Below are 13,678 nucleotides of genomic sequence, written 5' to 3'. Positions count from 1 at the left end.
ATTTTTGACAGTTTTTGTACTCTAAATATTTCTCAAAAGCTTACCCTCTCATTTTTTGAATTAAGGGTTAAATCGAAAAAACAGGTTTTGGGAATCCTCCCTGCGTAAACGGCTACGCTCCAATTTTTGTAGAAAATTAATAAAACTCGGAAAAGCCTTTTTTTAGTTTTCATCGTTTTCTGGAAACTTTGTTACTTTTATCGGAAACTAACCTGTCAAATCTGGTATGAAAATTGTAATTGAAAAAAAGGTTTTTGACAAATCTTCTTGTATTAGCGAAATTGCACTGTTTTGTGTACGAAAAAAGCTAATTGCCTGTGGAAAAGTCAAACTCTCGAAACTTTGACCGTTTTTTCGGAAATTTTTTTACTGTTTTTCAATGTCAATAATACTGGTTCAATTGGAATATTAGGTTTCAAACTTTTTTGCTAAGTAAGCTGGTAGGCCCTTATTTTTATAGAGAAAACCCATAATTTTTGGAGTATTCAAGTTCATTTTTTGGGACCATTTTTTGGAAACTTTTTGAGATTGAGAGTTATTTTGAAGAAACAGATTTTTTTTCGACTGTTTGTATCACTGCTGTTTTTTGTTTTTGTATCACAAGTGGTGCGAAGCTCAGCTTGGCCTCTGTTTATTTTTTTCTACTTCATTTTCATGCAGAATCGGGTACCACTAGTAGTGATCAGAATGGATTTACTATATAAAAGCCCGTTCAGTCGTGATTCGAGTAACATAAAACGTTTTTGATTCAATGTCGAGAAAAACCAGTTTAAAGTGTTTTTAGTCTAATTTTGAGCGAATGAAGCAAGCGAGCACACTAGTAATAGGGCGATGACTTTTTTATAAGCTGTGAAGTTTGACTCTTACTCCATCGAAATTAATTTTGTTTAACGCCTTCGTAGAAGTAATTGTTAGCAAAAATCAAAAAAAAATTCTGCGAAAATTGAGAAAATTTAGGGGGGAAATTTCAAACGTTCTTATTGCTTAGACTTCCAAGCAGAATGAAAAATCATCTTTTAGTTCTAGATAAGTACTGTGCAAAAGATATTTTGTATTACCATAATAGGAAATCTCCGTCCGCCTTCGTGTCTTAATAGCGCCAGTCGCTGTGGAATAAATAAGTAACTCAAGGTTTATTTCAGATTTATAGTAATGATCTATAAATAGTAGCTTAGATCTATAAATAACATTCTTACCAGATTTTTATTCTGTCGCAAAAGCGAGAGAGCTGATCTGTCTTTTAATTATTTGCCAATGCTTGTTCTACGCTCTGATTGAATCTATTTGTACAATTATGGCACTAATTCGATATTAGAAGCAAGTCGACCTAGAATCGATTTTCTTTCCATTTTCTTTTTCTTTCGTCTGATTTTTTGAGTGTCCTCAAGAGCAGTTATGTATGTGAAATCTCTGAAGCAGTTGGCGATCTTTGCCTTTGCGTTCAATTATGACAAGCTCTATTCAATCACTGACTTCGATGAGTTGTCGCTTCAAACTCGTGTGAGTGAAAAATTCTTTAAATCTATTCAACTGTAGGTGCACGTATGGCATTAACATATCCCATTGGAAATCGAAACAAACTTCAAGAAAAAGGAAATCTTTCATGTAAATTGACTAAAGAAGTAACAGTTTATCATTTCAAAAGATGCTTTCAGCTAATTTGGTCGTATGATTTTATGAGAGGAAAATTTTTGACGTTTTTTTCTCAAACTTGTAAATTCAAAATAACCACTTGGTTAAATATACATGCTGCTACAAAATGACATTATCATAATGAATTAAAAGTCAAGAACTACACCGGTATGTAAATATATAAATACATCTTGTATAAATATGAATGAGACAATACTATTTATTAGATATAAAAAAATAATTTCGAAAAGAACCAATGGATTTATCAAAAGGATTTTTTTCACGTATTTCTATCAAAAAAAAATTTCTCAGTTCAAATTTAATTTTTTGTATAATTTAAAAATGGTCTCCCTCAAAATGGTTTTTTTCCGGTCTGCAAAAACGGAACCTACAAACTTCTTGGCACCTCATTTAAGAGACTAACATGATAGCAATGCTGGGTTTTGGTTGAATGAAATCATCCATGTGTCTTCAGGAGCAAATAGTGCAATGGCTGTTCGACCACGACACAGGGCTTCTCGACAGAGAGATCTTAGAAAGTAGATACGACAAACGAGCATGGGTGGGCAGCCCAGCAGAAAATTTGGCCGCTACGCGACCAGTACGAAGTCGTCGTCAGTCATTGAAAAACATGTTCACCAGTATCGCTTTCCGCCGCAATGACCAAAATACTACCAGCCGTAGCCCAGAATCAAAGAACTCTTGTGACAGTACATCAGATGCTAAGAGCTGTGCTGATCAAGAAAAAGCGGAAGAGTTAGATGAACTGGAGTTGAGCATTCAGAGTTACTTTGGCAAAACGAAACTGTTTGCTAATATCACAAGGTTAAAAGAGTAATCTCTTTCGTGCAAGTAGTGTTGAGCATCCGAACACAGTCTCTATGCGTTAAAGAAATTTAATTTGAAAGTTAAGCAAATGATAACATCAAATTATTTTTTTATCGAATTTTCGCAATTTTGGAGGAGCTTAAGAAATAGGTTTTTGTGTGGACTTCGATTAAATTCGACGCCCTTAGTGGTCAAGTGCATATAGTTCTTGGCTTTAGACTGACAGTGACTAAATCACTAATGCTATGTGACGAAGTGCTGCAATGTTTCTCCGAGCAGTGTGGATATTTGAGAAATGTCACCTTCTCACATTGCCAATACATTACAGGTGAGTGATAGGGTGTTCAAAGTCTTGACCTTTGCACTCTTTTTGATCATTATATACTTGAAAATTAAAATTAAGTTCTTAACAAAATTTTTAAATGTTAAGCAGAAATTTAAGAAGTTTTTGATCACTAATGTGGCCATGGTGAAAACAAAACCGTGCTGCACCATTTGGTAAGCCATTAGGAAGCTTTTTTTTTTCATTGTTTTTCATTATGTTTTTCAGTGGAAATCTGATAGTCTTTACTGATTGGTTTCATATAATACTGAAATTGAGATGTTGCTCCTAATTGCAGACTTGATGACGTTCAGTTCAATTGCTGAGGGTCTCTTTTATCCAAATTGCTGATATGGTGACATGTATTCTAATTAATGATATGCTGAATTTTATTAAGAGTAGTGAGCGTAGTGAAGATTCTTATATAGGTCTTGGTGATTTTTTGGTGTGACTTTTTTAAGGAAAAAGTGCAGGAATGCTGTAAAAAAAATAGATATGCATTCATACATGTTAATGCATTTATGGATGGACTTTGTGTATGTGCACTTTTTGAGTTCAATTCAAATTCATCTGCTGAAAGTTACCTAAATACGAACGTGGAAATGGCGCAAAAAACGTGAGCGATTTGTAGTATCGAAAATGGAATTTAATTTTTAGATTTCCAGCGGAATAAAAACTTTACCTATTGATCCAGTTTTCTTAAGATGGGTTAGTAGTATAGCGCAACAAGAGGTCATGCCTGTTTTCGGAGAAAGGTCAACCTGTCAAGGTCGCGTGACTATGTTACTCAATTAGCCTAATCTTTTTTTTCTCGGGGGTCGTAATAAAGATCTGATCAGATTAATTTTTTCACCTGCGTTAATTTTTGGGGTATATGACCGGAATTATTGGGGAAATTTTATCCAATTGTTAATTAAGTGGATAACTCTGTGACATCGCTGAGGGAAACAAACTCTTATCAGATTAATTTTTTTCACTTGAATTACTTATCGGGTATTTAACCGGCATCCTTGGGAGTAAATTGTTTATAGGTAATTAGGGTGGATAGCTTAATGACATCACCGAGGGGAAAACAATTGTATCAGATTATTGTTTTCACTTGAATTATTTATCGAACTATTTATCCAGTATCACTGCTCCCTTTTTGATGTATTTAAAAATAAGGAAGGAAAAAAATAAATTAGCCAATAGAGGAAGTTCTTGTTCCTTCCTTTTCTAAACTTAAAATCAAATTCATTCTCTCTCATACTTCCAGTTTCTTAAGCAACCTCTAAGCTTGCTAAATAAATTTCAACTTTAACTTCTTTTGATCTTCTCCTTTAAAATGATGCTGGCAGCTGCTGAGATAGCTCTCGGAAAACGAGAATTCGTGCATATAAACATGATTGACATGGAAACGAGACCGGTGTGCTCCACAACCACTGAAGAAGGAACAACCACAACGATACTTCCTCAGAACTCTAAATTCGAAAACGACTTGGGAGATCAAATACTCCGTAAAAGGACCTCATTTGAATACATGCTGGCAGCTGCTGAGATAGCTCTCGGAAAACGAGAATTCGTGCATATAAACATGATTGACATGGAAACGAGACCGGTGTGCTCCACAACCACTGAAGAAGGAACAACCACAACGATACTTCCTCAGGAAGATCAAAAACTGCAGAAAAGGAAACGTCAAATTGTGCATCCGATGCGGAGACGGTCTCAGGAGAAGAAAAAAAGAGCAGCAAAAACTAGAGCATTACAAAAACTGACCTCATATATTTAAATGATATATTTAACTGAAAACATATATTTAAACTGAGTGAAGTGAATGATAGTATTAAGATTTTTGATTGTCTTAGTTTAAAAAGTCATTTACTCGTTTTGCTAAATTTCGTCTCCTATAAAGTAATTTAAATATTTTTAGTCGAGTTTTCGCAACGAAAAAAATCCGACATGATACGATTCATTAGATTAAAATTAAGGCAAAAATTTATTTTGAAACTTAATAAAAAAAAGAACAGCAAAAATCCTTCTCGATTCTTTCAAATTGAAAATGAAAAAATTATATTTAAACTATCAAACTAGGGTTTTCTTTTTTTTGAAGTCATATTTTAGTTTTTTTTTTTTAAAATGAGAGTGCTGGAGTTCAATGAACGAATAAGTTTTCAACTAGGGAACAATTAAAATTTTTCAAACTAAAAACGCCAATCTCAATAAAAAAATCTCCTGGCTCTTGTTTCACAGCCGATAAACAGTTTTCGTGAAGAGATCTTGAACAGGAAAAAAAATTAACATCAATAAAAATTTATTGATTGAAAACGGAATCTTAGAAAAGATTTTCAGGATAAAATTTACACCAAATGCAATCAGAGATATATGAAAGTTTAAATTTTAAGAGGTAATGTATGAATTCCATCTGCTAGCACTTCTCGTTTCGGGTAGAAAAATGAAAGAGCTTTCTTTTTCAGTTCATAAGTTACCACTTTTTCATTATTCTGCACTCTGAATCCTCGGTTTGTAGTCTCAATTTCTGCTTGCTCAACTAAAACACTTCGATATTTCTGCATCGGTGAGTTGTTTAACAAGGCTATTTGGTTTATACCTTTTGAACTCAGTTTAACTGTTTTACTAATTTCATCCAGACAGCAGTACGTTTTGGAGCATAAGGCAACCATCTCCGTGCATCGAAATTCCTCTTTGAAAAGACCAGGAGTTCTCTGATCATACTTGTTATGTTTTTCACAACACTTTCGAGGGGAAAAATTAGAAATTGAATTAGCAGTGAAATTGTCTCTACAATCGTTACTCCTCATTAAATTCCATTTACTTTTCATTTCGGGTTTGATGATATCCTCGAGATCACTTCCGTTGATTGAAAGATATAAACTGTCCGTAACCATTTCAATGAACTCATATTTATCAGGATCGCAGAATGGTACGAAAAAATTATAGACGAGTTCAAGCATTACTAATTTTGCATACTGTAAGATGAAAAATCCCACTATAATCGGTTCTTTGTGTTCAACTTTCGATTTTCCGATTTCAACTTTCTGAACATCTTATCATTCACCAAAGTATTTACACATGATCCAATTACATACTTCGTTCGAGTATGTCTGGAACGATCCATGATTTGGTATCCGTAGGCACTGTTACCAACAACTTTCTCAATATTGGCACAAACAGCAGAGTCAGGATTAAGATCTCCTTGTCGTCTTGCTTCAACTACTCCATTAACGAATGTCTCGAAACACTGTTTCGGTTGGTATTGTATAAAGAAGTGGACTCTTTTCAAAACCAGACCATGTTTCAGGTAAAACAGTAACAGTGGAGTAATTATTGGTCCTCGCGATAAAATCATGCTAGAAATGAGCATTCATCTCGGTTTTTTCAATAGATCCTGCTCTGATGCAAAACTTTTCATGAACTCGCCTATATCATTGCGCGACCAACTTCACAATTTTTAAATATTGGAGGAAATTGAGAAAATTTCGACTTCAAGTGATCTGGTACCTCAATTTCAACATCCGCAACTCCAAACATTTCTCCGAGTCGAATTTTTTCGGTCAACTCCTTCTCAGTTATCGGTTTTTTGTAGGGAAAATGTGTTTTCAAGAAAACTCCGACTCCGTATTGATTATTGCGAGCCCATTCCCACCATTGACATTCTCTGATAGTAACTACTTGAAGACCTAAGCTTTGCAGATACTGCTTTCGTTTCACGGTTCTTTCACGACGCACGAGTCCCCTTTTGAGTTCTTCTTCCGAATGATGTTTATGGTCCTGGCAAGCACAGAAGTGGAAGAAGCAACCATCCGCTTCAAAAGCAGTTTCACAATGCTGGCAATACCCGTCCACTGAAAAAGGTCCAAACCGTTTTTGTCTACGAGCAGTGAACTGTGATTTTATTTGACAGTTCGGTTTCTGTTCTTGTAAGTATGTTAAAACCATGAGCTCAAACATACTTCTTGTTGGCTTCTGTCGATGATATTTATTCGAATCATTTGAGTACTCCCATATATAGTACGGACCAGTAGGCATCTCTTTCATCATCGAATATGGATAGAGTTGACTCGCATCTATGCCGATGACTGCGTTACATATATTTTGACTATCTTTTATCCGAGTTTCTGCGGCTTTGGCGTATCTGGTGAAAATTATTGACGGACCACCTGTGAGATTTTGTCGAATGTACGAATCATACCAGGAGTCGGCTTTACCAAAGGGGAAAAACTTTGCATCAGTGGAGGAATGCAAGATATTATTTGCTAGATTAGGCAATGTTAGTCCAAGCTTAAGCATATCGATGTTTTTCGAATGATAGTAAGCTACCATTCTCTGCATCGCTGTCGGTACTACATCTTTATTGTTATAATATTCCAGGAAGTCTTTGAACACTTGCATATTTTTCTGTCGCCAAATGATTTCTAACTCCGCGTAATTCTCTTCTTTCGTCTTTGGTATCTGTTTCAATTTCATTTTTTTCAAACTTGCTTCACAGCCATATCCCTGGTCTTGGAGTCTTCTAAATTCTAGAAAATCTACTTCGAGAACGTTAATGCATTTGAGTTTGCTGTAGAAATCGTCGATACTGGGTAGTTTTGTCTCGTTCAATTTTTCAGGACTATTAAACCATTCATATGGGAAAAATCCTTTCTGCTCTTCTGATCCGTAAGCTTTTAAGAATTTGTCAAGACTGGTAGCTCCACGCAGAAAACTTAGAATATCTAGAAACTGGAGTCCTAAGAAACTCATTCCCAAAAACTGGTTAGCCTTGCGTATAACGGATGGTGAACACTTTTTTTCATACAAGAGAATTTCGAGCAAATACTCCTTAATCAAATTCAGATCATAACGCGAGCTGTTGAATCCGAAAAACGGTAGAGTTACACAGTACTTATTGAGATCATCTCGCAACTGATAAAGACTTTTCAACGTCAGTTTTCCAATATCCAAAATGTTGGAATCAGTTTCGGTTGTGCTTCCCTCCTCAACTGTACTGCTTGCATTGTCGACTTCATCTGAGAATTGTTCGCACTCAGTTATTTTTTCATTCAGATCGTTAAATACTCGTTCAAATTTTTCAATGACCAGAACCGAACTCAGTTGACTAACCTCTAAAAGCTTTTCGATAAAATCCCGAACTAATTGTTTTGGGTCAGAATTGCATAAAAAATATACGCCACTACCAAACGAATAGGAAATGGAAACGCTTATGGGTACATGTCGTCGAATCTGAGTTTTTCAGCGTGTTATCTGCAACTGTAATAGACTCAAAGTCGAAAACGGCAAAGTTCGTGAACAACCTGACTTCATTATCAACATGAATTCCTATGTCCTCTAGACGTTCGAAGAAAGTTTCTTTGAGTTGGTACACTCCAGTAGGATAGACATGTTTTATATTTTCACGACATTGTCTTTGGTGATTTAGGAGATTCCGTGTCGATGACAAAAAAATATCGCAACTATGACATCTGAACTTCTTTAGTAGGTTATTCAAATTCTCAGTCCAGCAGATGTGATTATCATAGCGAATTAAGTTTACAATGCGAGAAAAGCGCAGTGCAGATCTTCTCGTCAATTCGCCCACAATTTCCCCGTTTTCATCGTAATCAATGTTAAAGAGTTGAATATTGATCTCACAAATACCTTCTAGTATGTAAATATCGTCTTCACCAACTCCAGGGAACCCTTCCATTTTAACCCGTGATATTTCAATGAACCGTTGAAAAATCTGATCAGTTTTCAAGGCTAACGAATCAGATCCATATAATTCAAAGGCAAGCTCACGAAAAAAACATAAGTTATCATGATAAGGTTTGCGATTTGAGTCGGATAATAAACATTTGATAGTTGGATTTCTCAACATTCTATCAGGGAGATTAATACTTCGGCAACCGAGGGGGACATTTTTCATCAGGTATAAAAAGAAAGTAACGTTGGTTATAGAAAAAAGTTTCCATTTTGTGTCAGGACGATGACAAGTAACGTTCTCTAGCAAGTCTGAATTTTCAAGGCTTTCCTTCACCGCATCAAGATCACTTTGTTGTGATATGAGAACGGGGTTGAGAAAAACAGTATTATTATCAGCTGCATAATAATACTTGAAGGAATCGTTGTCCGTGATACTTTTTAGAACGAAACCAAAAGCTATATTCAGTTTAACGGTGCAACTCATCTCATCAAATATAACATCTAACTTGTCTCTAATAAATTTCGTGTCAGTTCCATTTATCCGGAAATTGTACACGACCTTTTGCCGCAATTCCATTTTTTCGTCTCGAAGGAAGTGTTTCACAGACTCCATTTCCTGGAGTAGAGACGAATTCAATTGAAATTCACTCAAATCTACTGGTCCCGCATTGTAGTGTTTTCGGATTCGTCTATGTTCTTCTCTTTTATGTCTTTGAAGACGATAAAAAGACGAAAAGCCATTTCCACAAATATTACAAACGAAAGGTCCAGAATTGGCATGATTTTTTAGGGCATGCACACGAAGTGCATCTTCTGTAGAAAATGATAATCGACAATCAGAACAATTGTGACTATGCTTATGTTCGATATGCCGCTTCAAATTTTTTTTTATTAGAGTGAGCTCACATTTAGGACACTTGATTTTACAATTCGATGGCGGGACCATTTTCAACTATTGTTGGAATTTGTGATGTCGTTGTATCTAGCGATAGTTTCTGCTCTGAAAGTAGTGTGACTAAATTGTAAAAATCTTTTCCCGATTCTGAGTTTAAAATACTCTCAACTTTGTAAATAAAATGGGACGTCAAATATTGAGGCTTCAAAGACAAAGAGCGGGAACTACAGCCGGGTAACAATTTCGATCGAAAGAATTTGAATCGTTTTCTCAACAATCTTTTCTTCTCGACGCTAGGACGTTTCAAAACTTTATAAGGGAGACTTCGGTGAAAATCAGCAGCTTTGCACAGATCTTGAATCGTATCACCCTGAGAGTTGGAGATTACTCTAAAATAATTCAAACTAACTGTTAAAAGACAATCAACGGATTGATAATAAAATTCACGTAAAGGAATATTCTTCGGAAAATTATGAAAGAGTTGGTCATCAATAATCAAAACATGGAACAGACAATCTGTCAAAGTACAATTGGTTTTTTGATGTGGAGCTAACATAAACTCATTAAAGTCTTCAAAAGAATCACAATTTGGTTCAAATGAAAGTGAAAGAAAAACTGAAAATTTGCTGAGTTGGGAGTAGAAATTAGGAAAGCAAGTTGCATCACCGCAAGCCATTTGTTTAAAATGAAAGTGATATAGAAAAAAAAGTATCGAACAGTTAAAAAATCACGTGACAAATTTCAACTCCAGTAAATTGTAGGAGTGAATTTTAAGCAGTAAAGTGTGACTAAATTTGAAAAAAGAGCGCGGGATATAACAGTCAAAAATCAACCAATCAATGTGACGAAATTTAATTAAAAAAAAAAACTCACACTAACAATAATAATCATGTCAGAAAAGCAATAGAATTGATTGGTTAGAAGACTTAACTCGGAAAAATCCACAAATACAAGCAGAAAAATCTGATTCTTATTCAGCGCAACACTCCAGTTTTCAACATTTTTACAAAACAAATCATATCCCAACAAAGGGGAACAATGGAACGAAAAAATGGTCCCATCTTTAGTGAAGCACGTACATCAAAAATTACTACTGTTCCTAAACCTGAATCAATTTTGCAAAAGTATCGTAGTATCGGACTTATTAAAGATGGCCAAGATTCCAAACTATTCTGGGACTTTGTTGAGACACCTTCTCGTCGTGTTAGAATTTCCATTCCAAAACAAGAGGAAAGTTCCGTTCCCAGTGGTTGGATTCATTTGAAAGTTTACAGACAGCAAGTTACTGGAATGGTTCTTCATCAGATTATTCTGTTCTCCAGCTTAGAGATGAGAAGATTGCTTTACCAGCTTCCATCGATTGAAAATGAAGCAGAAAATTATTATAGAAATTTCTACTCTATCAGAAACACTAATCTGCAATCATCAGAAATCCCGAAAAACTATCAAACAGTTCCATTTCCCTCACCAGCAGAAGACGCTCAAGAGTGTTATAAGTTCTGGGAAATATACGAATCAAAGCGACGAAAAATATGTATCTCGTGCGTCTACTACGACACCATTGACTACACGCGAACATATTTCCAGTTCAAATTATTTACGAGACCAACAGAAATCGATTCTTTTTCGAGAAAAGGATGCGTCAGTGTTCGAGTTGATGAGTTCAATAAACTGATATCTACTGTAGAGTTTCTCATCGCGGAAATGGCGAGAGAGAGTATTAGAGAAAATCATCAGAAAAACGAACATGAATAGACGAACTCTCATTTGAAACTGATTCATTTGTAAAATTGATTTGCTTTTAAAACAGTATGCTTAACATTGGTGAAAATCGTCAGGTGTTTATTCAAATTAAATATAAAAAAGAATTAAAGTTTTTCCATTTGAAAATTTATGGAACAAATTTAGTACCGAAAAAATTTCAATTGACCCTCATTGAAGGAAATACTTTACCTAAACAAATCAATAGCGGAGAAAAATATTCAATTTCAAACGGACGTAGACTTATCATAGTCGATTCAGTTAAAAAGGATAGAAAAAACAATAGAATTAATCTCTCCTTTTTTCAACACAAATCCAACCATTTCGAGATTAAACAGAGCATTAACTTTTCAGATAAAGAATATACTGCGTTACTAAATTTTGTTCATTCTCATACGATTCCCGATTTAGAAATACATTTACCTTTAGAGAATGAATACGAATCTATATAGAATAACTCAAAGGAAGCAAAAGATTTCAACAGAATATCCTCAAAACACGGTTAGAAAAAACTATTTCTTATCAGCTTGTCAGGAAATTGATGACTCGGTCTCATTGGATGAGGTGGATGAAGACTGTGTTTATGGAGGTATCATTGGGATTGGAAACTCCAAATTAGACTACTTTTTGAGTGTTTCTAAAATACTAAGATTACATGCAGTTCTTCATGATGGGTCAGGTTATATGAAGGCACGTTACGAGACAGGAAAAGGGTACTGCTATGCAATACCGTTTCCAGACTTTTTAAATTGTTGCTTTTTCGGGCACGTGACAGGACTAGTGTACTGTTTGTACATTAAAACATTTTACCCTAAAATCTATCGTGAAGTTTAGTTGTAAGGATATGAGTTCAATCGTTGTTGTGGATGTTGAGTTATTCACAAATGGAGTGGTGAAAGAAATTGGGATTTACAAAAATGGAGCAGCTATTGGTTTGTCATTTCTCCCCCTTATATTATGAACTTTTTATCCGATAAAGAAAAGAGACAATGTGCTTGGCTGACAAACAATCTCCACAACATCGAATGGAACTCAGGAGAGATTCCTTATCATCACTTACAGGAAACGTTGGATATAGTGACAAACTCTGATTCGATCAATTTTTTTACAAATCCCAATGGATCAACAAACAACTATTACGTTCGCTAAATATCAGACTGTGTTGGGTGGAATGCACAAAAAGCACCTGCTGATATCGAATTTTGTTCAAAAGGTATCGAGAAGTGTAAGCTCTTGGAATCAATATTCAACAGAAAATTCTACGATATTGCAGACTACGGTTGTCCAAAAATGATTGATGTTTTGATTGATCCTTCGAAATTGTGCAAATGTGACTCCTACCCGGAAAAACATGCCAAAGTCACCACTCATTGTGCGCAGAAAAAAGCTTTCTTTATGGGGACATGGTTACAGAAGCATGTAGAGGATAATTGGTTCAAACTCAATCTTTCTCAATGATTCAATTTTGTATTTGTTTTGGTCATCATTATTCATTTTTTTCAAAAATTATTTATATATTAGTGGAACAAATGGCGGATTCAACTGATGCGATCAATGCATCTACATTAGTTTTCGATGAACAAAATGGTGAAAGAAATCCTTGGACAATATGTTCTCAGGAATGTTCTCGCTCTTTTTTGTTCTTTTCTTTTCAAGTTATAGTGATTCTAATTCTTGTTTTGACAAGTGTATTTCGAATTATTCTGGCTAGCACATGTGAGGAATCATCTGTTTGGGTAGCAATTTTATCAAGTTGTGTCGGTTACGTTTTACCATCTCCCCGTCCAGGATAACTTCCACCTTCAAAACTATAACACGAGCGCTGGGGTCACGCGCGTCGTTGTGAAATTAACTAAGGCGTAGTCAAATTAACAACGCTGCGGCGGCGGCGGCGGTTTTAAGTTAACAACGGAGGTTCCGGTAATTTTCAACTCAGCGTAGGATTGCCTTATCATTTCAGAATTAAATGTTTTCATTATTAGTCTGGAAAAAATGAATAAAAATATTTCAAGTAAGGAAAGAGTTTTCATGGCTTTAATTGGTCCTAGTGGTTCTGGGAAGAGTGTTTTAATCTACAATATGTTAAAAAATGGAACATTTTCTCCTCCTTTTGGAAAAGTATTATATTTTTATCAGTACTATCAACCTCTTTATGATAAAATGCGAGAAGAAATTTCAGACCTGGAATTTATCAAATGTATTGACTTTGAACTTATTGAAAACCTCCCGACTGATGGAACAAATTATCTTCTAATTTTCGACGATTCCAGTGAAGAGTTAAGTAAATCGAAAGAATTTGACAAGCTGGCAACAGCAGGAAGACAAAGAAAACTTAATTGTATTTATATCAAACACAATCTTTTCCATAAGACACCTACAGGTCGCGATGCAGAGCTTCAAAACACTCATCTAGTCTTATTCAAATCTCCTCGAGATGTAAATCAAATTAGTGTTCTGGCTAGGCAGTTAGGATTAGGTAAAGAGTTAGTTAAGTGGTATCATGAGGCGACAGCTGAAAGCTATGGTCATTTAATGATTGACTTATGTCCAAGAACTCC

At 35.2% G+C, this 13,678-nt stretch overlaps 1 protein-coding gene across 1 annotated transcript in view; it reads left to right on the top strand.

The window, feature by feature from the left end:
• Positions 1-1,146: 1,146 nt before the first annotated feature.
• LOC134841348 (uncharacterized) overlaps positions 1,147-13,678 on the top strand; it is a 42,969-nt gene continuing 30,437 nt past the window's right edge. Inside the window, exons 1-3 of the mRNA XM_063857276.1 lie at positions 1,147-1,500; positions 2,108-2,457; positions 2,679-2,788. Of these exons, the coding sequence (XP_063713346.1) occupies positions 1,396-1,500; positions 2,108-2,457; positions 2,679-2,788 (565 nt within the window). The 5' untranslated portion in view covers positions 1,147-1,395. The remainder of the gene's footprint in view (positions 1,501-2,107; positions 2,458-2,678; positions 2,789-13,678) is intronic.

Source organism: Symsagittifera roscoffensis, chromosome 3 (genome assembly GCF_963678635.1).
Source record: "Symsagittifera roscoffensis chromosome 3, txSymRosc1.1, whole genome shotgun sequence".
In the NCBI taxonomy this organism is placed as follows: domain Eukaryota; kingdom Metazoa; phylum Xenacoelomorpha; order Acoela; family Convolutidae; genus Symsagittifera; species Symsagittifera roscoffensis.
The sequence above is the reverse complement of the archived record's forward strand: the minus strand, read 5'-3'. Positions and strand labels throughout refer to the sequence as shown.